The sequence below is a fragment of the Cryptomeria japonica genome, chromosome 10, assembly GCF_030272615.1.
Source record: "Cryptomeria japonica chromosome 10, Sugi_1.0, whole genome shotgun sequence".
Lineage (NCBI taxonomy): Eukaryota > Viridiplantae > Streptophyta > Pinopsida > Cupressales > Cupressaceae > Cryptomeria > Cryptomeria japonica.
The window spans coordinates 507,344,977-507,370,012 of record NC_081414.1 but is presented as its reverse complement, the minus strand read 5'-3'; the positions used below and the strand labels follow the sequence as shown (position 1 = coordinate 507,370,012).

Sequence of the window (25,036 nt, the reverse complement as noted above, 5' to 3'; positions counted from 1 at the left end):
CTAATCTGCATTGTCTGTGTTTTGAACATTGAATGAGAACTGAGTCAAGAACTCAGCAATTAAAAGGCATATCTAGAATATTTGCTTTCCTTGGATTCTTGATCTTGCAAACAACAATCTGGGGTTTTTAATTGTAGGGAAATAATATGACTCTACTATTAATTTATATGTCTGAATAGGGGATGGTAAGTCAAAGAATGCAATTATACCTTAAACTAATACCAGCTGAGATCTGAGATGCCAAGAAAAGTACATGGAAATGGCCAACGAAAGTCAGAGAGATTAGGGCTTACGTGGAAATCATCACAATGTGAATTTTGACCGTGACAGAGCTGAAAAACATAATCTGGAACTGGATCAATGATCAGAGATCTGAGATGAAGGTAACCTGAGCATTCTGAGGCCTGTGAATGGATTCCGCACATGATTTGGTCATTGTTGAGTTTGTCCTCTGTTCCTGTAGAAAATGTTTGCTTGGTTGTGCGCGCGTGTTTGAAAATATTGTGGTGCTGGGGAACACCATTTGGAGCTTGTTCTGCACAAAGAGAAGAGTGATTGATTTCCTTGATGACAGTAGGCCCTTTGGATTGATTTGACAATTTCAAAACGGAGAAACAAAAAATTGTGGATGCTTGTCACGTGCCCAAAACAGGGGCTAGAATTTTTGTTTTGTTTACAGACAAATAATTATCTAATCATTCACACCTCATGGTGAATGTATTTGGCACACTACGTTTTCACTCTAAATGGTTCAATTCGTACATTTATCCAATGGTTTAAGATTGACTATTGTCTAAAGTGGGTTGAAGCCTTAATGACATCTTTATATAATGTTAATGAGTGTATGTGATGGACAACTTAGTGCCGTGCCTATAGTTTGCCGAATGTGTACACTATAGTTATGACTCTTTATTGTAACTTTTGTTGGGTATGGTATTGTTGTGACGTATTCACACATCACCTCATTGTAAATGGGGACCCCTTACTTTTTGCTTTCTGGGGTTTGTTTTTCTAGGTCTTTTAGGGTTTTGTCTATTAGCCTTTGCATGCTGAGTGTTGCTAGAGGGATCACTAAGATAGCAGGCTCTGCTTGAGCCAGGGGGAGTTAGCAGGTGCTCCAGGTTAGGGTTTCTTTGAAAGTCTCCCTTAGGCCTAGTTTTGCTCTTGTTGCTAATAGTGTCTTGTTTGAGTTTCAGGAGGTCAATGAAGCTTGTGGAGTGAATATCATCTTTGAATATCTGAGTTAGGTCAAATTGGTGAGTGATGAAGTCTGGAATGTCATCCTGTTCTTCAAATGTCCTGAAATTTGGCTAAGTCTGGAATGTCATCCTGATCCTGAAATTTGACTAAGTCTGGAAAATTGAAGAATCCTCCAAAAACTAGATTTTGCATTATAACTCCTGGAGGTCCGAAACCACTCTCAAACATCCTGACAGTATATATGGAATATAACTTAAAGATATAAGGAAATGTCACTTATACTTAAATGTTATATTCCATATATGAATCTTGACGGAGAGACCGAAATGTCAAATTTCGCTCTTGACCCTTCCAAAGGGTCCAAAGCAAATTTCAATTTCACTTCTGATCCTTCCAAAGGGTCCAGAGCGAATTCCTCTATAGGACATTCTACTTTGATCCAAACTTAGAACTAATTCATTCCCAGGCATCATTGAGGGCAAAACGCTTATTTGAAGTGAAGAAATATGAAAATGAAGTCAGGATTTGAGCATAAGGAGGAATTTCGCTCTGGACCCTTCCAAAGGGTCCAGAGCGAAATTCATACAAGACCCTTTTTTCTTCACAAAACCTTGAAGTGAATGCTAACTTGGACTGGAGGATGATCAGGAGAAGCCTAATGAGTTATATCCAAGCCAAAGAAGGGAGGAAAAAAAGTGAAAAGGAGCCTAGAAGGAAAATTTCGCTCCTGACCCTTCCAAAGGATCCAGAGTGAAATTCATATTTCCTCTATTTTGCTCTTTAACTTGACCAAGTTTGGAACTTCTAAGGCATGGTTTGGAAGGCTTGGATGCATATTTGCCTTGGAGAGGAGGTTTGAGGCGAAGAAATGATGGAAATCAACCTGGAAGGAGAATTTTGCTCCTGACCCTTCCAAAGGGTCTAGAGCGAAATCCTCAATTTGACCTTCTTTTTTGCCTTAAGCCCTAGGTTGACCTTGTCTTGAGCTAGTTTGATGGTGGATTGCCTTGATTATGGTGAAAGGAGCTTGAAATTGATCAAGTTTGAGGGAGAATTGGATGAATGAAGTGGAAAATCAACCAATATTGAGGATTTCGCTCCTGACCCTTCCAAAGGGTTCAGAGCGAAAATCCACATAGACCTCATTTTCTTCCTTGTTTTGGCCGAGTTTGTAGTGTTAAGGCATGTTGGAAGGTAGGTTGATATATTCTTGCCTTGGGTAAGTAATTGAAAACATTAAAAGGTGGGGATTTTGTCCTAGATTGTGAATTTCGCTCTCGACCCTTCCAAAGGGTCCAAAGCGAAATTCTTCATTAACCTCATTTGCTTCCTTGCTTAGGCTACCAACCTTGTTCTTTGGGCGTAGAATGATGTATTTTTGCCTTACAAAGAAGATTGGAGTTGAAAAGATGAAATATCAAGCCTAGAGTGTGAATTTCGCTCCTGACCCTTCCAAAGGGTCCAGAGCGAAATTCCCCAAAACCTCTCTTTTCTCTCAAATTTATACCAAGACAAGTGTGGGTCAAGCTGAACTAGGATTGGAGATGTCCTTAGGCATGACCTTGAGTTGCTAGTAATCAACAAATTTGAAGGAATTGAAATAAGCTTAAGAAGGTGAATTTCGCTCCTGACCCTTCCAAAGGGTCCAGAGTGAAATTCCTAAAATCCACCTTTTCCTTTCATTTTTGTGTCAAGCTAAGTGTGGATCAAGGTAGATTGAGCTTGGAAGGACCCCTAGGCATGCCTTGGAATGGATTGTGGCCACCAATGATGGAGATTTTAGGCTAGGACATGAATTTCGCTCCTGACCCTTCCAAAGGGTCCAGAGCAAAATCCTAGATAGGTGCGGAATCCTAGATAGGTCCTATCCCTGGCCATGATTTTTAGCGAAATTCTCCTTTCTAGCCATTTTGAGGTCAAACAAAGTGTTGCAAGCATGAGAGAAGGATCCAAAGGGAGAGTCAAGGTAGAACAAAGTGAGAAGAATGGAGCTAAGTAAGAGAAAACAAGCAAAGAAAGAATTTTGCTCTGGACCCTTCCAAAGGGTCTAGAGCGAAATTCCTCAAAACACCTATTTTCTCCTTGTGTGAAGCCAAAACTTTGATCCCTATGGAATGGTTGAAGGTGGAGTGAGGTATTCTTGCCTTGTAAGGTGAATTAGAATGAAGAAAATGAAGGATCAAGTCTAAAACTTGAATTTCTCTCCTGACCCTTCCAAAGGGTCCAGAGCAAAATTCTCAACTTCACCTAATTTGCTCATGATGAAGGCCAAGTTGTGGATTCCTAGGCTTTAGAAAGAGAAAGCTAGCAAATGCTTGTCTTGGAGGCATTTTGGAGTGAAGAAATGATGCAATTTGAGCTAAAATGTAAATTTTGCTCCTGACCCTTCCAAAGGGTCTAGAGCGAAATTCTAATAGGGCTTGTCCTTGGAGAGGATATTGAGCGAAAGTCCATTTTGATGTCTTCTCATTAATGATTTAAGGTGGAAAATGCTATGTTGAAATGAATATGTCATATGTACTTAATCATCCTTGATTGATTTTGCAAATAGGTGGAGACCAAGCCAGGACAAGGACGACCTATTCCAGTCCATCATCATCAAGGACATTCCTAAGGCATAAAGGTGGACTCAAGGTGTTTTGAAGCTTCAGAAGACTATAGGTGTTCAAGAAGTTGCCAGCCATCTCCAAAACCTTCATTTCGCCACACTAAGGAACCACAAGATGACAAAGAAAGGCTTTGCCAGCACTTCAAGGCGAGATATGCTACCGGAGCAAGAAGACTTGACAATAAGGAAACCTCGTCAAGCATGGGAGTAAAGGAAGTACATCATTTATCGCGTTAGAGACAGAGGAGGATCAACCAAGTCACAAGCGTTAACAAGGTGGCATCCTAGTCATCATTCCTCCGGTCGGATTGGTCCACCTCAGCAGGACCCGATTCAATGTATCTAATCTATCGGAGGCGGCACAAACTTCGATGTACCTACCCATGCTTCCTATTGGTCCTCACTCCTGGAATGTAATTTTCTCATTGGTTAAGGAAGTTTGTTATAACAAACCCTAATAAGGGTTTCTATCTTGTAATCCTAGCCATTGATTCTAAGCTAATCAGAGCTGTCAATTTGTAAAAGGTTCTCTATATAAAGCCCTGACTCCTCATTTGTAAGGGTTAATAGTGAGTTAATAGTTAATAGTCAGAGAATAGGAAACAGTTAGAGAGAATAGTCAGTAATTCGTAGCATTTTAGAGTAGAGTAGAAAGAGAAGGCAAAGATTGTTGCCAAGACTTGTAAACTTCATTGAAGAAATGGTGAATTCTATGTGTCGATTCAACAATTTGCATGGTCTCTATACTTCTCAAATTTGATTTCATGTTATTAGATGAGTGGAAGAAATGTGTATGATCGATGGTGAAATTTGTATATCCATACTACTAGCAGTTTGTTGATTGCAAACTTGCCTTGTGTAGTCAACTAGAATCATTCAGCTTAAGCTTAACTTCAATTATCGCTTCTTCATTGATATGCATCAACTTGACGGTATCTATGCTTGTAGTGGTGATTTGAACATCATAAAGCCATCCTTAGAAGATCGCACTAACCTTGTGGAGATGATCCTAGCATGTCAAAGCAAGACTTAGTTAGAGTTTCATCATAGGTCATCCATTGCTCTTACATTCTTAGTGTTAGAAATAGATCCCGTTTCAACCCTTATCCTTTTTTCCTTTTTCAAAATCAAGGGCCAGTGAAATTCCACGTTCCAGTAATATCCAAAGCAAATCAGACGCTCAGGTCATCGAATGTAAGTCCCCTTGTGATTCCAGCAAAATCACATCATACTGCGAGAAGCTTATCCACACATAGAGAACCTACAATCAGAACCTTGGAGCTACTCCGATTGATCCTTCTGCGAGATATATGAGACCTATGAGCTCAAGACTTACATCGAATGTCCTTAGCCCTTTACATTCTACCAACTTTCTTACTAACACTTGTATTGATTGTGTAGCTTATTCCATTTCTAAAGTTCCCTAGCTCTACCATTGATCTTAATTTAAATTTCAAACCTACACTGGCTAGCTACTTGGTGATTGAACAAATAGGCACTGCAATCAATGCACTCGGGGTTCAAAATAGGGGCAAAGTGAAACAAATGACATTGGCTTTGGTTTGAGGAACATGTGGTCAGATCAATGAGTTTTGATCAGCCCCTGTCTCTCAAGGCATTCATGGAATAGCCATTTCTGGATACCTTTCTCTTTAACCCTTTTGCTTCTCTTGGGCCCCTGTTGATCCATCCAACTAACTAAAGGCTTTCAATTGAGTGCTTGTATGTATCTGCAGAAATGACATTTAAGCATATCTAATTTATTTAATACTCTCATTCAGCTTAGGACTTATAACCTTTCATGGCTTTATTTGTAAGGTTCTCTTTTGAATATATTAGTGTATATAGTTACTTTTTTTTATCACAAATATTAGCTGCTTTGTAAATAATGCTAGATCAATTGAATATATTGAATTGATTAAACTTGTTTTAAGCTTAGGGGTTAAAATTCTCCAGGATGAATTGTGCAAGTATAGCAAATTATTATTACCTATTAATTTTCTTACTTAATAGTTCAATCAATATGATAGATCAAATGGAAATATTATGAATGTAAACTCAGTTGTACATTTCCCCCACATCTACTTTCAGGGTTTACCTCTCTTTAAGTTAAGCGCAAGAGATTTATATTCAAGAATTTATTTTAGATTTTATCTTTTGAATTTGTTGATTGAGTTTATACACAAACAATCCTTGCTTAGTGTTTAATGCACTAATGTTTTGTGTAGATTGATTGGTACACTTAAAACAGTAACCGTACTTAAGTTAGCATCATCATTATATCATATAATAGTGAATAATCTGATTATTATGTCAGTATCATAACATCATAAGATCAATAACTTTATCAACCAAATTTGTAACAATTTGCCATTTCGAATCCTGCAAGTGCAACAATGCTGTGTCATGTCCCTGCCTATTAACAACCTCTTACCTGTCTTCAAGCAGGGAGGTAACAGAAATAAATAAATCTAAAGGCATCATTGATAGAAAATTGTCTTATTTATGACACTTCACAATTTTCTAAGACTGATCGCATCCTACCAAATAAATCGACCCTGCACCGATGCATAAGACAGCTATACAACCTTGGCCAAAGACTTTAGCAAGGAGAGACTTTATGCCAGTTAAGAAGCAGGAATTTATGTTCGTTAAAACTGTGATTCTTAATCTTAACTAAGCAACGACCCCTATAAAATTTGGACAGTGGCTCTATCCAAAAAAGAGCACTGATTAATATTAACTTTAAGGAAACAAAGGCAGTCCATGACTAATAGCAATTAAGACACTTAGGACAGCGATTGCAATTGACTAAGTGATCACAGTATGTAGGCTTAAATACCAGATGCAGTGATTAATAAACTGATGGTTAATGGAAATAAGATTAAGGAGACAGCGATTAAGTGAAAGGGTGCAATTAACAAAGGAGTTGTGTCCACTGTTGAAGGGGCAGCCACTTAATTAGTTACAAGAGTCACCACCTTTGCAAAGACGGTGACCACTGGGAGAGACATGACCTCCCATTCATATTGAAGGGATATATATGGAGCACTTTGGCCATTGAGAAAGATATGGAAGAAGAAGATATTTCCAGAGTACTGAGCATCAATCAATAAAAAACACATCTTCAGATAGCAGCCTCAATCATCAGCAAACAATCCAATATATCTTCAGATCTTAGGATCATAGGCAAAAAGAAGTACAATCACAAGTACTCTGAAACGTCTTCAGATTCAGATATAAACCTTGTTCTCAGCAGCTTGCATTTCCATATTTATAATTGTGGCATGACATATACTATAATATTGTCGTGGGGATCATTGTTCAGAATATGATATTACTGTTACTATTCCATATTCTTAATCTGCATATATATATGATATAGGATAGCTGTAATGATTTTTTTAGAACTCTATCCAACTAGTCATTCCATTGTGGAGGGAAGATATGGAACATACAAGGAGGGTAGGTAGCCGAAGATCCATCTGGGTTAATCAGGAGGTAGAATTATGGATGTGCTTTCATACCCCTGAACTCCGAGGAGTTAAGCAGGAGGCAGTATGGTGGTTGTACTTCCATGCCCCTGAACTTGTTGGATAGGCTCAAAGGCGCCTTGTATGATCTCCCATGGGTGCTCCATAATGGCTATGAATTGTTTAGATAGAACTTCAAAGGTATCTATTGAATATCTTGAAAATTGTAACTCTATATGTACATTATTGAATATTATGTATATTTTGTTGTGATACTAACCTGGTTGCAGGGTCAAGATTAAGATACTAATTCGACAATACACATTTTTAAGCATCATCCAAACTCTAATTAGGGAAATTTAGGGCAAATTGAGTAAGGTTCCTGTAGGGGACATTACATGCTGCAAAAGAATGTTAGTGTAATGTCCCTACTTTGAAATATAATTTAATAATAAATAATAATAAAATTAAAATACAAATGAATAAATATAAAAATTAAAATTAAAATATAAAAGAATATAATTAAATATCATTAAAATTTGATTAAAGTTAATGAAAAGTCAAAAGGCATGAAATGATAAGTTGTGACTTCCTCAAACGTGAGATATAAAAGGGAGAAGAGAAACTCATTTGAGAGGGGGAGAATTTGTAAAAATGAGAAGTGCAGATCTGATTATGAAAGGTTATGTCCCTTTCAAAGGGCAGAAATAATGAAGAGTTGCACTCTTTCAAAAGGTGCTAATGGTGAAAGGGCGTGTCTCTTGCCAAAGGGCATGCATGATGAAGAGGTGTGACCTCTCCCTCACATTGAGAGATATAAAGGAAAGGAATCAAAGCAACCAATAACATCACCATTGATCAGATCAGATCAGAATTGTTGTCAAGTTACAGGCAGTAACATTTGTTTTCTTGGTGGTATGCATGGGGATGTGCTTAATATGTATGCTTAGTATATGAAGCCTGATAAAGTTGTTATGCAGAATCTAGTAATAATATTGTTATAAACTGCAATATGTATGACAGTCATACTTAATATCATATATGTTCATAATACATTAGAAGTTAGTGTACTTATAGTCTAAATCATTTTATTAATGTAGATGTTCCAAAGAGGGGCAGTCTAAATCCAAGCAATAGGTTAAGTCCCAAGATAGGGTGGGGATCAGTGACCCATAAGCCTTGAGGGTATAGACCCAAGATAGGTGAGGGTATAAACCTTGAGGGTATAGATCCAAGATTGGTAAGGGCTTGGATCTGTAAACTTTGAGGGAACCTGTTGTAGTTGGTCTCTAAGCGCTTTGGTAACATACGTAAACCCTTATCCCTTAAAACTGAAGTAGTAGCAGGGTTTGATATCTATATTAATAATGATATTAATCATCTAATGAGGAAAATAGATAAGCACTTGTTAATAACTAATTGAAGAATATCAATCAACTTTAATATATTGAAATAGCAGGTAGAGGACCTTACTGTTAGTTTCAACAAGTGATTAACTATCAAGTTAGTAGGTATAAACATTTAAATTAGATATAACAAATCTATAAAATGATCAACAATAACTCTAAAGTGGAGGGTTTCCCCTAGGCTAGATTGGATGATCGAGCCTTTGAAAGACATAGACAATGTTTATATGTTAGAAACCCAACATACAAGCTTTGCCAAGTGTAGGGCACTCTCCCACTTCTAGGAATCTTTGGAAGTTTTTGGGGACTTTGTCATTGGGTTGCCGATTCTTCCTATCATAAAAAGATGTCTAAGGGAGGGTCAAGACAATGTCGAGTAACTGTGTTTGGTGCCAATTAATTACATTTTGTGTGATATTGTAATTGGAAAGTGCTACTAATTGACAATGAAAGTCTTATAGGATGATGCCCATAAATACACAAGCCTAGACATAGTTTCAAATTTAGCACCCATGTTTATGGGATGTTGCTTCTCACAAGTCAGTGTTAGATTTATGAATATTGATTTATAGGTTCAAATGTTAATATCAGGTCAGTAATTGTATGAGGTCTTTGGAAAGTGCTACTAATTGACAATGAAAGTCTTATAGGATGATGCCCATAAATACACAAGCCTAGCCATAGTTTCAAATTTGGCACCCATGTTTATGGGATGTTGTTTCTCACAAGTCAGTGTTAGATTTATGAATATTGATTTATAGGTTCAAATGTTAATATCAGGTCAGTAATTGTATGAGGTCTTTGGAAATTGCTACTAATTGCCAATGAAAGTCTTATAGGATGATGCCCATAAATACACAAGCCTAGACATAGTTTCAAATTTGGCACCCATGTTTATGGGATGTTGTTTCTCACAAGTCAGTGTTAGATTTATGAATATTGATTGATAGCTTCAAATGTAAATATCAGGTCAGTAATTGTATGAGGTCTTTGGAAAGTGCTACTAATTTGACAATGAAAGTCTTATAGGATGATGCCCATAAATACACAAGCCTAGACATAGTTTCAAATTTGGCACCCATGTTTATGGGATGTTGTTTCTCACAAGTCAGTGTTAGATTTATGAATATTGATTTATAGCTTCAAATGTAAATATCAGGTCAGTAATTGTATGAGGTCTTGCAAATCTATAATTAAGGATTAAATTCCAAAATCTAAGATACAGTCTATGTTTTTGGGTTTTGAGCTGCAGCATGAATGATGAGTCCATCTGACTAAAAGCAGCCCTAGATTTCCTTAGTAAATCTATGTGGTTAAACATTATTATTGTGACTTAGAATTCAAGCCAGATGTATCTCTATTGAAAAGGAGAGATTCAAAGGCTTAAACAACTTAATTAATCTGTCATCTTCAAGATTTATTCGGTAACATGAGTTACATTTATTTAAAAGAACTTCACCTATAATGACTTCTACAATCACCTTACTAACTAATAACAAAAATAATGTGATTATTAATCATTCACATTGTTCCCTCTAAATATTATTTACCTACACACACAAATAATAATCTGGAGAACCAACTGACTAACATGCACCCATGTAAGTACTATTCCCAGCGTTCCCCCCCACTAGTGCTAACATGCGGTGAGGAACTTTATGCTGGTGCTACATCGACAGTTTGCTTGGCTAGTCATTGCTTGTCTTCTTTTGGTGATGTTCACTTGTTTCATATTTACCCGACAATGGAAAATCTTGAATCTCCTTGGATGTTGGTTTCTACTGATAATGCATCCAATAAACTAATCACTCGACCCATTATACAAAAAATGATTAATTTCCTCCCTTTTTTGAAATTTTTTCCATGCAATATGCAATTACACTTTTTACAAAATAAATTTACACTTCGAGAAATGTATTTCCCCTAACAAATTTTTGATCGTGAAACAAAAATTTGATACAATATCCCCCCTTTTATAACCATTTACAAGAATCAAGAAAATCTGTGTTATTTACGAATAACAGACAAATTGTTAATGATAGTCAGGTGGGGAACAAATCATCAATTGTAAAATAATATACACCACAAATAAGGTGCGGTACCATTACTGTGGCAAGCATACAAATGCTATGAAAAAGTTGACAATTGTCACACCTGCTGAATAAATATGTTTGTAACTGAATCTTTCTATTTGAATTTTCCTGTTTTTGACTGACATCATAGAGATTTTGATTTTCCAGCAACTGTGTCTCGAAATAGAATGCTGTGAAATAAAATTAAAGATACCACAAACGGCGCAATTGCTTCTTCACTGGATAAACTTGTGTAGGTTGGCACTTGAGACATTTATAAAAAACCTAACAGATGCTTGGATCTCTAAGATTTTTCTCTTAATGCTAAATTCAGCCAAAAACTGGTTTCAATGCCTGCTGTTGTAATGATCCCAACAACATTTTTCATAAGTGAAGAAAACTGACTTCTCTGTTTGTGACAAATAGGTGCGGTGGCATAATCGACACAGCAGTGACAGTGTTGCATGTACAGGCTCACTGACAAGTAGTAGGCACAAGGCTTGAGATGCTGAAAACACAGAATAAGTGCTATATAGAGGAAAACTACAGTTTTGTGTTTGTTACCAATCAACACAAAAAATACATAACCATAAAACAGAGCATTACCTTTGGAAAGCATCCAGTGGGACTGGCCACAGTTTTTAATCCAAAATAATGAGAACAGATTACTTATTGTACACAACTGCCATTGACAACTACCAAGTAATCTTTTGGTTCTCTCCTATGAAGATTATTCCTTCAGCAAAATCAAATGATCTTTTTGACCAAGACAAAATGATAATTGTATGCTTTGTTCACCATTCATTTCCATGGAGGCATCCTTCAGGGCTTTGAATACGAGTGCTAGGGTGCTGGGAACAACTGCAACTGAAATATAGATCTGATTCTATATATTTTTTATTTTTCCATTATTTTTTGTATGAAAAAACAATGAACAAAATGGAGACGACAGAGTGAGGGAAAGAGAAGAGAGTGCAGGTGAATGATGCATGACGGTAAGCACAAATGTGGTATGCACTGCAAAATTGTTGGCAAAATGCAAGAATGGTGGATGGGGAAAACAACGGTTGTTGCATGCGGTCTGCACTGCATAGCCATTTTGTGTCAACCATTTTAAAGCAAGGAAAATCAAATGGAGGGCAAACAAAGGGGTCTCACAGGAAACCTGCTCTGATACCATATTGAAAACAAGAGAGCCAAAGGCTCAAAAAACATAATCAATCAGTCTCTTCCACATTTAGTCCATAACTTGCATGTGGTCTGCATTGCATAGCCATTGTGTCAACCATTTTAAAGCAAGGAAAATCAAATGAAGGGCAAACAGGGGGGTCTCACAGGAAACCTGCTCTGATACCATATTGAAAATAAGAGAGCCAAAGGCTCAAAAAACATAATCAATCAGTCTCTTCCACATTTATTCATTAACATGAGCTATATATGTATACAAATTCAGCTATAACTACTTCCATGACAACCTTACTAACTAATAACAAATTTAATGTGATAATTAATCATTTACATTATTCTCACCACCTATTATTTACCCACATGCACAACTAATAATGTGGAGTACCAACACAGTAGCATTCACCCATGTGAGCACTAATGCCAAACAATCTCTCAGCGATAATTCCAGATTTACGTTTATCATGATAATTCCAGAATAATTTTCACTGTTAGCTTTGTGATATGATTTCATTTTAATTGTTTGATAATTTATTTATATTGCATGGCTTATGAAGCTAACAAAGTTTATAGTGTTATATGAGACTGATTGAACAGTCATATTACTTTTACTGTTTTACATATAATAAACATAGGATGTTCACAGTTTAGGAGTGTGAATCAATGGAATGCTTTTAGAAAAAAACTTTGTTAAATTTTTGCATATTACGAGATAATATTGCAGTCTTTGTGGGATTGATTTGATTTAATAGGTCAATTAATGTGGTGGTTTGTTCTTTGCAGTGCCCATCTTGCAAATTCAAGGTGCCTGCTTGTTCAGACTGTTTTCACTATGGTATGCTTTTTATTACAATCTGCTACCAAATTTGGGAAGTTGTTTGTTTTTGAATGAAAATTTATGCTTGTCAGTTCTACAAAGGACTTTAAAGGTAATATTATTCTATGTCAGCTGTTTTAGCCAGCATCATAGAGGGCAATTGAGTTGAAATTTTGTTTTTGGTGCTCTCAAGGCTTTACGAAAAAGGCAAATTTGGTTTGATCAAGTCCAAATTTGTTTTCTGAGGGCAGCTTTAGGTGAGAGGGAGGATTTGTCTAATAAATTTGTTAATAATTGGCCATGTTTGCAGTTTTTCGGAGGCTATGGGTATCCTACTTCATTTGAGCAGACCTATCGATGTTATCCAGCTTCGTTTATTGATAAGGTATTTCAGGCTTTAAGTGCTATTTTTTTTTTGCACTGTAACTTTCTTCTTTTGGAAAGTAATGCTAGATCTAGTTGAATTTCATTTATGCATACACAATTTTATACAGGATATCATAGAATGTAAGTTATTGTAAGCAGCGTTCCTTATTGCAGTAAGCCAATCCTAGTAAGCCTCACTGAGACCATAGGTGTGCAATATAACCACTTTTTGTTTGGTGGATCAATAGTCCATAAGCAACAAATCGCTATATGTTGCTTTGTGTATAAAGAGTCTATATGCAAGGACTCTTCGAGCCTATTCAGGGTGGCATATTTCGTAACTTGGGTTAAAGCTCATGTCTGGTCTTGGTCTGGAGAAAGCCTCAAAACTAAAAGAATGTTATCATGAATAAATACCCTTCTCCTACTGTTGGATATCATTCTTTCAATTTGTTTTTTTTTGTGTAACTTAGTGCTTCTTTATATCTCATCCATGAATGAATTGTGAAACTCAACTCTTAAGAAGAAAAAGTCACCTTAAGTTCACAACTTTTGCAGTTCAAGGTTGTTCTTGTGTGTGCTGCATGAATTTGCAAAATGGTGTCAATTAACTGCACAGTTTTTATTTATGCTGACGCATGGATATTCTTTGAAATAAATCTGTTATTTACATCAATTTTATCTGTGCAATTTATTTATTCCATGGTTTTGCAAAAATTTCTGATCACTGTAATGTGCAAATGAAAGAAACCAATGCCCTGATTGTTTTCTTCACCGAGTTTTTGTATCGTGCAAGCTACTGTACCCTTTAATACTGGATATTATTCATTGGTCTTTTTTGGTATGACATTTAATCTTCTCTAATTATTGTAGCATATTCTAGAATGCATCATATTTTAGTCCTCATGAGAGTTAGCATCTTGACTTAGTGTGTGCACTTAGTAACTGTGCATCATTTACAAAGACAAGCTTTTGATTACACTCTGGTAATAACTAATTTTATGTTTCTTGTTATTTCAGTTCGGTAGCATTTGATATCATAGTAATTTGCCTTTTGTTGAGCATGTACTTGCTTGATGCCGACATCTTCTGTTTTGGTATCTTTTGAGCAGGTCAATTAATGTAGATCTTAAAAGGAGCACCTGAAATTAGTTTTATTGTCTAATCCAGTTAGAAAATATTGTTTCATTTCGTGCAAATCTTCTTGTTTCAAATTCACTAATTGTAGACCATAAAAAGCAAAACTTGAAATTGCTTGTCTCATTCAATTAGAATATGATCATTTGATTTATACAAGTTTCATTTTTATGAAGTAAGTAGTGCTGTATGATTCTGATGGTAGTCATTTGTTTTCTTCTTGTTATATAGTTCTAATGATGGTGCTTTGGTTTCCTTTTACAGCCACAGTTGGAAAGTGGTGACAAGGGTATGTTAATTGAAATCGTTTGAATGTGCTCTCTAGAATTATTTCACATCATTCTTATTAGTCAATAATTTAGAGACCAACACTTTTTTGGTCTCATCTCGTTCAGATTGGTTACTCATATAAATGTCTGTGTCAACTTACAGTTATAATGCCTCCTTCGGCTCTTGATCGTCTGGGTGAGTATGTGCCTTAATGGTATTTCTTGGTTCTAAGAAAAAAAAAGTTAAAAGTCCATCTACTCTATTTTAGTCATTGTTTTCTGTGTGCATCCAATAATGATAGTAGGTTTTCTTTCTTGTGTCATAGACCCTAAGCCTTATAGATTTTGTTTTACTCATTTGCAGCATCTTTACACATAGACTATCCCATGCTTTTTGAGCTTCAGAATCCAAGCACACAGCGCATGTCACACTGTGGGGTGCTTGAATTCATTGCAGAGGAGGGCATGATTTATATGCCCTATTGGGTATGCATTATGATCTATATCAATAATTTTTGTGAGAGTTCTTTCAGGTTTGTTTCACTCGGATTCTTATACCATTTTTGGAATTACAAAACTCACACTGTGTTTGAGCTCTTATTGTTATTAGATGATGCAAAATATGCTATTAGAAGAGGGAGATACAGTGAAAGTAAAAAATGCTACTCTTCCAAAAGGGACATATGTCAAATTGCAGCCTCACACAAAGGATTTTCTGGACATATCCAATCCAAAAGCTGTGTGAGTTCATATGCTCTATGTTTTATACCTCACATTCTAAGCACAAAGTCTAAAGATTCAAATTCTCTGCTTGATGATAAGGATTTGTGGCAATTATTTATATGTAATGCAACATGCATCGATTTGGATTATTTATTTCGAAAAGTTGGTTAATTATTTCTTTTAATTCTTACAGGTTGGAGACTACCTTAAGGAATTTCTCCTGTTTGACCACAGGTGATAGCATTATGGTAGCATATAACAACAAGAAATATTACATAGATATAATTGAAACAAAACCTGCCTCTGCAATAACTATTATTGAGACGGATTGTGAAGTGGACTTTGCTCCTCCTCTTGATTATAAAGAACCAGAAAAAGTACCAGCTGCACCTGCTGCCGCAAGTACTTCTCAAGGTGCACATTTATTGGTCTATATTTGCTTCTCTAATTTGGCACTTTCTATGATTAACATTTTTAGCAATTTAGTAGCTGTTTAATACTGAGATTGAAAGCAATAGTACAATCCGAGTAAGGCCAACGGTGAAGGCTATGTGTAATCCATAGAGGAGGCACAGGCTGGAACCTGGAAGAGGGTAGGTAATATGTGCCTCACTGTTCAACATATAACTTGAAAAACAAGAAACTAATTTCCTTCTGGGCTTCGACAAGAGTCTCACACAGCAAATTGGTGTTTTTCTTGAAAGTGACCTAAAAATCTTCCTTTTACTTTACCTCCAAAAATCTTTGATTCTATGAATTTCAATAACTTATAAATTATAGATATTTCATTGACTAGCATGCAAGTGAAGTGGGTAGGTCTGAAGTATAAACCCTTGTTTTCCTTATTTTAGAGAATTTATTTTGATGGATAATTGAAGAAACAGTGATCAATTAATAAACTAAGCGGTATATAGTGGCATTGTTTCTGAAGCATGTTTCATAGATATATTGACATGTTGTATAGTGCAGAATCTTGTAAGGGACCCACTACTTACCTTGGAAACACTAGCTTCTTTCTTTAGCATGGTATTTCGTTTGAAATATTCATCAAAGCTAATTTTTATTGAAATTTATCGTTTTTTATGAGGGTTAACATGTCTCTATGAAATCAAATCTTGAGCTATAGATTTACTTGAGCAATTAAGCTAATCCACAAACTATAGATTTATTTAAGAAATGGAATTAATTGATGAGCTCTAGCAGTGAGTTTCTTCCAATTGTTGTTTCATTTTTTGGGTGTTGTGCTATTGAGATTTATTTGTTAAATGTATTTTAGAATTTGAATTTTTGATAACACTAGAGCCTAGGTGGAACATACCTTGGTGTATCCCATTAAATGAGATTTTAGTACTATGACATTTTATGTAGTTAATCATTATTACCATATTATCATTTCTAATGGTCAAAGCATAGTTTTCAAATTTGGACTAGGCAAAAACCTTGGAATTCAAAAGTTTGACTCAAACTAGGGACTCAAGATATCGAGAAAAAAAATGAATTTGTAAATAAACTTAAATAACTAACATAATACTGTTTAAAAGCATAGAAAATGAATTTAGAGAACACATGGGTATTATTTTCTATAAGTTTTAAGCCAAAAAGGGTTACAACAAACATCATAATGTCATGATGGTTGATAATCATCATAGAAAATTACAAATCCATGTAAAATTATCAATATAAAGCTCTTTATTGTATGCAATCTCAAATTGGATGGCAAAGATCTCTTCTCAAGGACAAATTTGATTTGTAAATAGTTTGGATATTCCACTCCTTCATTATCAATACAAATCTCATTTGTCACAATCTCAATACTTGATTAATCTATTTGCTGACATTGATGACAACACATATTAAACAGTCCTATGCTCTTAAATTGTAGTTATTAAGTGCAAGTAGCAGAAAGGAAGATCACCCATGGTATCCATTTAGTGAAGTTATCCTTTTGCACTTGTGTTCATAGAATGTCAAATTATGAAAAATAAATTGAATGAATGATTCAATAATCGGATGATTACATTGAAAGATATACACATGTATATATAGAGGGTACAAGACGATGTTCTATAATTAGAACATAACGTTGAAGTAGAAGATTAAAGAGCTAAACGCTAAATTAAGCGTGAAAGCTAAATTAAGCTTAAAAGCTAATTAACTAAAAAGAAAAAGCTAAATGCTAAATAAAGCTTAAAAGTTAATTAACTAAAAAGCTAAATGACCATTAAACAAGGAACTAAATATAGGTGACTAAAATATAATTAAATATTCTAATACCCTCCCTTAATGGTCATTCTATCTACTAACTACCCTACAGAAGACATTGCAGGTCTTTTGATCACAAATGAAAAGAACACTTTGCTTTATGGAGACTCTCCCTGGATCTGAAAAGTGTTAATGACCAAGAATACCAGAATCCATCCAACCTGACGTTGGGTAACCAAATTGAAACCTGAAACCATGATTTTGAGGAAAATCGGCAAACCCTTTTGAAGAAGAGTATCAACTCCAAAACTGACTGCAAGATACCACGGTTGCAGATGTTCGCCTTGGCAGGTGCGACCCAAACTAACTGCAACAAAGCACAATTTTGGGGAAAAAACTGTCAAACCCTGAAATAGGAACCCTTGAAAAGAGAATTTACGATTTTGAGGAGAAAATCGAAAAACCAAGAAATCTGAGGTTACAAATCATTGTTTTTGTAGAAAAAAACGGTAAAACCCAGATAACTAAAATCTTACGCGAATATCGCGGATTACAGATGAGATAATTTTTAAGGGAAAATTATAAACCCTACGAACAATTTTTGAGCAAAAAATCGTGAAAACCCTCCCATGATTTTTTGTGGAAAAAATCAGAAAACCGACTTCACGATTTTTTCAGGAAAAAATCGTGAAAACCCCGGGACCTGTAAGACGAAGTCTGGCCTAAATCAATCTGATGAAGGCAACGATATTCAGATATCGTGAACATGCACTGTTTCCAGGTGTTGTGGCAGCTGTTGAACTTCTCTCTGTGTTCCAACATGATGTTGGTCAAAGATGTCATCACAGAAACTGAGGTTGAACGTGGTCAACCTAGTGAAGGCACGAGACAAAAGAATCTGATTCAAAAATCAGAATAGAAGCAGTTGCACAAAAAATTTGAAACCCTGGAGGAGAATTCTGGCATGAATTCCAAAGCGCAAATTTCGAGGTTTGAAAGAAACCCAGAAATTAAAATTTTCTGCAAACTTAAAACTTGAAATTTTTCTTGAAAATAATCAGAAAAAAATAATAATCTGCAGAAAATAAAAAAATACCTCTTTTTTGTTTTTGTAAAAAAAATAGAAAAATATTGACGACATTTTTTCCAAAAAAAACGCAAAAAAAAATAGGGCAGAAACCCTAGGTTGGATGTATGGCATAAATAGCGCCCACATAATTAGCAGAAATCGCTGACTGTTTTTAAATTCCAAGGCAAATTCGTTGGCACAAAATTCGAGGCACGGAAAACGAGACAACCAGAAAAATTTGAGATCAACCCAAAAAAGCTCTCGAAAAACCCACCAAGAATCTAAAATCAGAATACAGATCCGACGGCTCAAAAATCGAGGCACGGAAAACGATGCACCCCGAAAAATCTGACGACGACCCAGTTGAGGTCTCAAAAAACCCACCAAGAATCTGCAAGAAAAATAAAATTTCGACTTGAACTGAAGGGTCAAAACCCTAGTCGAAAATTGCAGAAACCCTAGGAAAATTTTCAATCTGCAAAAAAACTCCAGGTTGCAAGCCCGAAAATCTCCAGAACGCTAAAAAAAACATGAACTGCTGCCCAACACAAAGAAAATCGCCCACGAACCAGAAACCCTCGAAACCCTAAAAAAGCCTTCAAAAAAGCAAAATCGTTTTTTTTTTCTAAAAACAATTAAAAAAAATCTGGAAAATATTCCAGAAAGAAGGCCATGATTTTTTATTAAAAAATTCGCCAAACTTTAAAGAATCCCATCGACCCGCTTTGATACCATGAAAAATAAATTGAATGAATGATTCAATAATCGGATGATTACATTGAAAGATATACACACGTATATATAGAGGTTACAAGATGATGTTCTATAATTAAAACATAACGTTGAAGTAAAAGATTAAAGAGCTAATCGCTAAATTAAGCATGAAAGTTAAATTAAGCTTAAAAGCTAATTAACTAAAAAGAAAAAGCTAAATGCTAAATAAAGCTTAAAAGCTAATTAACAAAAAAGCTAAATGACCATTAAACAAGGAACTAAATATAGGTGACTAAAATATAATTAAATATTTTAATAAATTATACCTTTCTTTTTTCCATATATCTTGAGTTTGTATTTTTTCATAATGTTTTTTAATGCGTCTCATGCTTTAACTTTTACTAAATTTCATTTCAACCACAATAACATCCATCTCCAAATGAGAACTCTTAATGAGTTTGGATATGAGATTATGAAAATGAAATACATTAGAAATATTTTTTCTTAAAATGATCAATAGTCTAATTCAAGAAAATTAAGGGGAAATAGTTCATGTGAATATAGGATTGTCGCCTTTGGATTGACAAAATAAATTAATACTTATGCCCAGGGTAAACTGCAAGAATCTTAAAATTTTTTTTTTCACCCACCTTGGATCTATCCACAAACATTTAAAAATTCCTCTCCTGCTTTATTATGTTGCAATCTTTAAAATAAAATATTATTTAACAATCCACAATATGCCAACATAAATTGTTAAATTATTTTGAAGGGGTAAAAAAATTAAAGATTGCTTTTCTTATCTTTGTTAAGTTAGCATCAACTTGATATATGAGATCCTCTTGGTGGATGTCTACGAGAATTCCTTTTCCATTTATCTTATATTATTTTGAATCATTTGTAGAGAGAGAGAATAAGTCTGTTGTTGATGAGCTGATTGGGCAATGTGTGCTTCAATTACATGTCAACTTAGGAGTTAAATTTTTTTGTTGCAAGTCTTTCATAAAATGCCATAAATTTTTTTCACCGTGCCTTCTTGTAATCCAAAAGAAAAGAGGGATAGATTTACACATGTTTTTTTATTCACTCAATTTCACATCCTTTACGCCAAACCTCCAGCCCTTCCACTTTATTACCCCTAATACTTGAGAAGAAACATTAACAAAACTACTTTGTGTACCCTTAATATCTAGCAATACATTTATCTTTTTTTTTCAATATAAAAAACCTCATCATGAACTCGTGCTATGATATTGCCTATTCGATGATGTTCTCAAAGAATATTGTTAGGATTAGTGGTCTAGGTGTTGTTGTACACCTTGTAATGACCTAGATCTAGGTTTAATTATTTAATATTTGTAATATTGTAAATAATGTACCCAAATGGGAAAGGGAATCCCATTTACATGGAATTTGGATACTTCATCGTTGGCACTCTTTGCCATGTGTTAGTGGTCTTCTAATAGTTACAAGAAGTCGTTGAATAGGTTGTTATTAGGTGGATTACGAATAGCATATTTGAATGTGTATTTATAGCCATGTGTAAGAGTTTTGTAAGTGTAAAAATTGTCTCATGTTGTAGCACTTGGGAGTTACAATTGGACACTTGGTCATAGGGTTCAAAATGGTCAAATTGAGAGTTACATTCTATGTGGAGAGGAGCTACTTTTGGAGTGGGCGCATGGGTTGACTGTGAATCTCTTGGACTTGAGCGCATGTTTCTTGGGTTTTCTTGGCCTATATGAAGGGCTTGGAGAGGAGCTACATTTGGAGTGGGGTGCATGGGTTGAGTGTGGATCTCTTGGACTTGAGTGCATGATTTCTTGGGTTTTCTTGGTCTATATGTAGGGCTTGAGGTGAAGATTGGATGTTTATATAGGGTTATGTTGCCATCATACCTTCAAGATCAAAGTGTAGGTGTCATTGAAGTATTGAGACTCTATTATTGTATTTAAACTATTTGTTGTTGAATAATACATTGGGTATGTGCTTTTGAGGCTAGGTGTTTCCCTTTGTAGGGGTTTTCTCAAGATATGTTTTGTGTCGTGTTCTATTCTTTTATGTTTTGTTACTTGCTTTCTAAGTGTCGTAACTATGTTGAAATATACATAGATCAAAGTAACTTGCAATGCTCTTCTCTTGGATTAAATAGGATTTAGTGCACATTTCCTTTCATTTGGTTTTCAAGCCTAAGTAGCTTATTATATTCATGGGAGTTGTATGACTTTTTTGTATTAAGCTCTCTTGAGTGAGAGTTTTGTGGTAGATCTCACATTTGAGGCAAGATGGAGCATCTCTTTGTTCATAAAGGTTTATGGGTTGTAGTTTTTGGATAGAAACCCTTCTGAATGAAAGATGAAGACTAGGTAGTTGCTGAGAGAAAGGTAAGGAGCCTGGTTTGCCTTTGTCTTGCAGATTCAGTGCTCTTGAATATTATTGGAGAAATTACTACTAAGAGCCTCTAGAAGTATGGAACTTGTAGTAGGCAAAGTCTCGTGTAAACAAACTAAACTTGCAAAATTAGATTTACTCCTTGAGGATGGGTGATGTAGATGCTATAATAGAGCAACAAAATACAATCAACAGTTTGGTGAGCTAGTCAACATTTGTGGATTTGGAGATGGATGAAGAGGATCAATGCATAAATTGGCCATGACAATTAGTAGCATTGTCTCAAAGTTGAAACTTGATGAGGTGGTGGGTGCAATACTCTTTGAGGAGATGAGGCAGAAAAAATAATTTTTTTTGTTAGAAGTGCTCCAATTATCAAAGGTTGTGCTAAGGACAAGGGTTAAGTTTAAGGGGAGATTTAAGTCTCATGGCAAATCCAAGGTCAACTATTGGAATTGTGTCAATGTTGGATGCATTAAAGGAAAAGAAGGCAAAGGAGTGTAGTGGTGATTCAAACTTGAGAGTATATAAAAATGATGGTGGTGATGCTTTCATGGAAGCCTTGCTACATATTCACATAGGGGTGCATGGCTAATTGATTATGGAGCCTTGTTTCAGAGGATTCTTAACATGAAGTTGTTTTTGATTATGAGAGCTTCATTGGTGAATGGCATTACTTGGGAGATAACTCTTCTCTCAAATTCATTGATCGAGGTGGAGTCATGTTTGCATTTGGAGATAGAAGGACCAAAACACTCTCAATGTTTTGCATGTTTTGGTTTGGCAAGAAACCTAATAAATTGAATGATGTTGGTGTATAGGTGCTTTTCAACAAAGGTGGATGCAAAATGGTGCTTGGGATCATGATTGTGGCTAAAGGAGTTCGATTTGGAAGCTTGTTTTGTTTGGATGCTGGCATCATTGAACGTTATAGTTTTGAGATTCTTGATTCAAGGAATCACAAGCTTCCAATATAGAAGACCATGTGTGTCACAAGTATATGGGCCGCATTGGTGAAAAAGGTCTACAAGTTTTGAAATATAAAAACTTAGTAGAGGGGTGAACATTGTATATATGAAAAAAAAGAGTTATGTTGAGTCTTTTTTGAGCTTTGCTAGGTCTATAGGGGTTTTTAAGTTTAATTCATGGAGATGTCTTTAGTCCTATGGATGTACCATCACTAGGTAGATTCTTATATCATGTTTCTTTTATTGATGGTTTCTCTAACAAATCATAGGTTTTTTTTTTAAGGCATAAATCCAAGGTCTTCTCAAAGTTCAAAGAGTTCAAATCGTTTATTAAGAACTTGATAAATAAAAAGACTAAGGTGTTGAGGATGGATAATGGCTGGGAATTTTGTTCTATATATTTTGACAACACTTGCATGAAACATGGAATTGCAAGGCATAAGACAATTATAGATACGCTTCAACAAAATGGTGTTGTAGAGAGTTTAAACAGGATGTTGATGGAAAAAGTTGTAGAGAGTTTGGAGCAAAAATTTTCGGTAGTTGTGAGCATGGTTTGTTACTTGATTTTTAGGTCTCTTAGTTCTTGTGGAGGCTTGGTCAAGAAAGAAGCCTCTGTTGTAGCAAATTGTGGTTTTCGGTTCTGAGAGATTTGTACATGTGCATAAAGAGGAGATATAAGTTGGATTTCAAAGCAGATACGTGTATCTTCATCAGGTGTAGTGATGGTGTGATAGGGTACAAGCTTTCAAATATTGAGCTTGGAAAGACAATGTATAGTTAGAATGTGATCTTTAGGAAGATCGAATCATCTCCTATACTTGTGCAATCTAAAGATGAGAAGTACAAATTGGTGCAAATAAAGCCAAAGAATGAAAATGTTTCACTTGATATTTAACTAGAGGTTAAGAATGGGTTGGATGTGGAGGATGATTGAAAGAGTTTAGATGAAGAACAATCTCAAACCCCACTCTTGAGGAGATCTACTTGATAGAGTATGCAACTTGATAGATACAACCACTTGATTTCAAGTGCATTTTTTTGCTTTGTCTACTAATGAGGATGGGCGTAGAATATTAAAAGTGGTAGTGGAATTTGCAAAGAATAAGTCTTTGAAGAAGGATATGGATGAGAAGATAGCCACACTAGAGAACAATAACACATGCGAATTGGTGAAGCGGCTCGAGAATAAGAAACTCGTTGGCTGCAAATGGGTTTTCAAGAACAATTATAAACTTAGAGGGCAAAGTTGAGAAGTACATAGCAAGGCTAGTGGGTAAGGGTTATTTCCACATAGAGGGAATTGATTTTAGTGAGATCACTTGTGAAACTGACATCCACCAGATTTTGGTTATTTGTTGTTGTTGTGTTTGACCTTGAGGTTGATTACATGGGTTAAAAGATAAACTTTTCTACAAGGGGATCTAGAGGAGATCTACATGACATAGCCAAAGCACTTTATGGTCAAGGGTAAGAAAGACTTGGTTTATAGGTTGAAAAAGTCTCTATATGGTTGTAAATGGCTCCCTAGGATGTTGTATCAAAGTTTGACACTTATTTGAAGTTAAGCTATTTTAGAGCTGAGTGAGATCACTATGTTTACTTTAAATAGGATGGTAGATTTTTATTTTTATTTGTCTTTGTTAATGACATGTTATTGATAAGTAATGGTAAAGATATGCTTAGGGTTTGAGAACTCAACTCTCAGCACCATTTGATACGAAGGAATTGGGAGCAGCTAAGTTCATCTTAGAGATGGAGATTGAGAGAGAGATAACAAACAAAAAACTGAAGATCAGTTGGATGATGTACTTTAAGTTTGTTTTGTAGTGGTTCATGGTACAAGATTGCAAACCAACAAGTATTCCCATTCTTGTGATAACCAAACTTTTGGTTTATTAGTGCCCTTCAACACTAAGATAGAGGACATGAGCCAAGTCTTCAATGCAAGTGCTTTTGGTAGCCTTATGTATTCGATGGTCAACATTAGACTAGGCATTGCCCAAGCAATGGAAGTCCAATCCAAATAAAGAGCATTGGACTATAGTAAAGATGGTCATCATGTATCTTAGAAACATATTAGACTATTCAATTTGCTACCGAGGATTGACTTTGAGTAGGACAATGGATATATAGGGATTCATGAATTTTGATCGAGCTAGTGATGTAGATAAAAGCAGGTCTACTTGTGGGTATGTGCTTACTTTGTCTAGTGGTGTGATTAGTTGGATGAGAAAACAATAAGTTGTGATTCCTTTTTCAACTGTAGAGGCAAAATAAATGGTAGCTCATGCTTGTAAGGAAGTAGTTTGGCTTCAAAGGTTATGCTCGGACATTGGGTTGAAGCAACAAACAAAGATGATTCAATGTGATAGAGTGCCATTGGCTTAACAAAGAACTCTAGGTTTTGTGTCCGAACAAAGCACATTGATGTGC

At 35.4% G+C, this 25,036-nt stretch overlaps 1 protein-coding gene across 1 annotated transcript in view; it reads left to right on the top strand.

Moving 5' to 3' along the window:
• LOC131079875 (uncharacterized) overlaps positions 1-25,036 on the top strand; it is a 34,951-nt gene that overhangs the window by 3,259 nt on the left and 6,656 nt on the right. The window contains exons 2-8 of the mRNA XM_058017915.2: positions 12,728-12,779; positions 13,072-13,146; positions 14,529-14,553; positions 14,697-14,729; positions 14,898-15,019; positions 15,144-15,274; positions 15,450-15,670. Coding sequence (XP_057873898.1) covers positions 12,777-12,779; positions 13,072-13,146; positions 14,529-14,553; positions 14,697-14,729; positions 14,898-15,019; positions 15,144-15,274; positions 15,450-15,670 — 610 coding nt within the window. The 5' untranslated portion in view covers positions 12,728-12,776. The remainder of the gene's footprint in view (positions 1-12,727; positions 12,780-13,071; positions 13,147-14,528; positions 14,554-14,696; positions 14,730-14,897; positions 15,020-15,143; positions 15,275-15,449; positions 15,671-25,036) is intronic.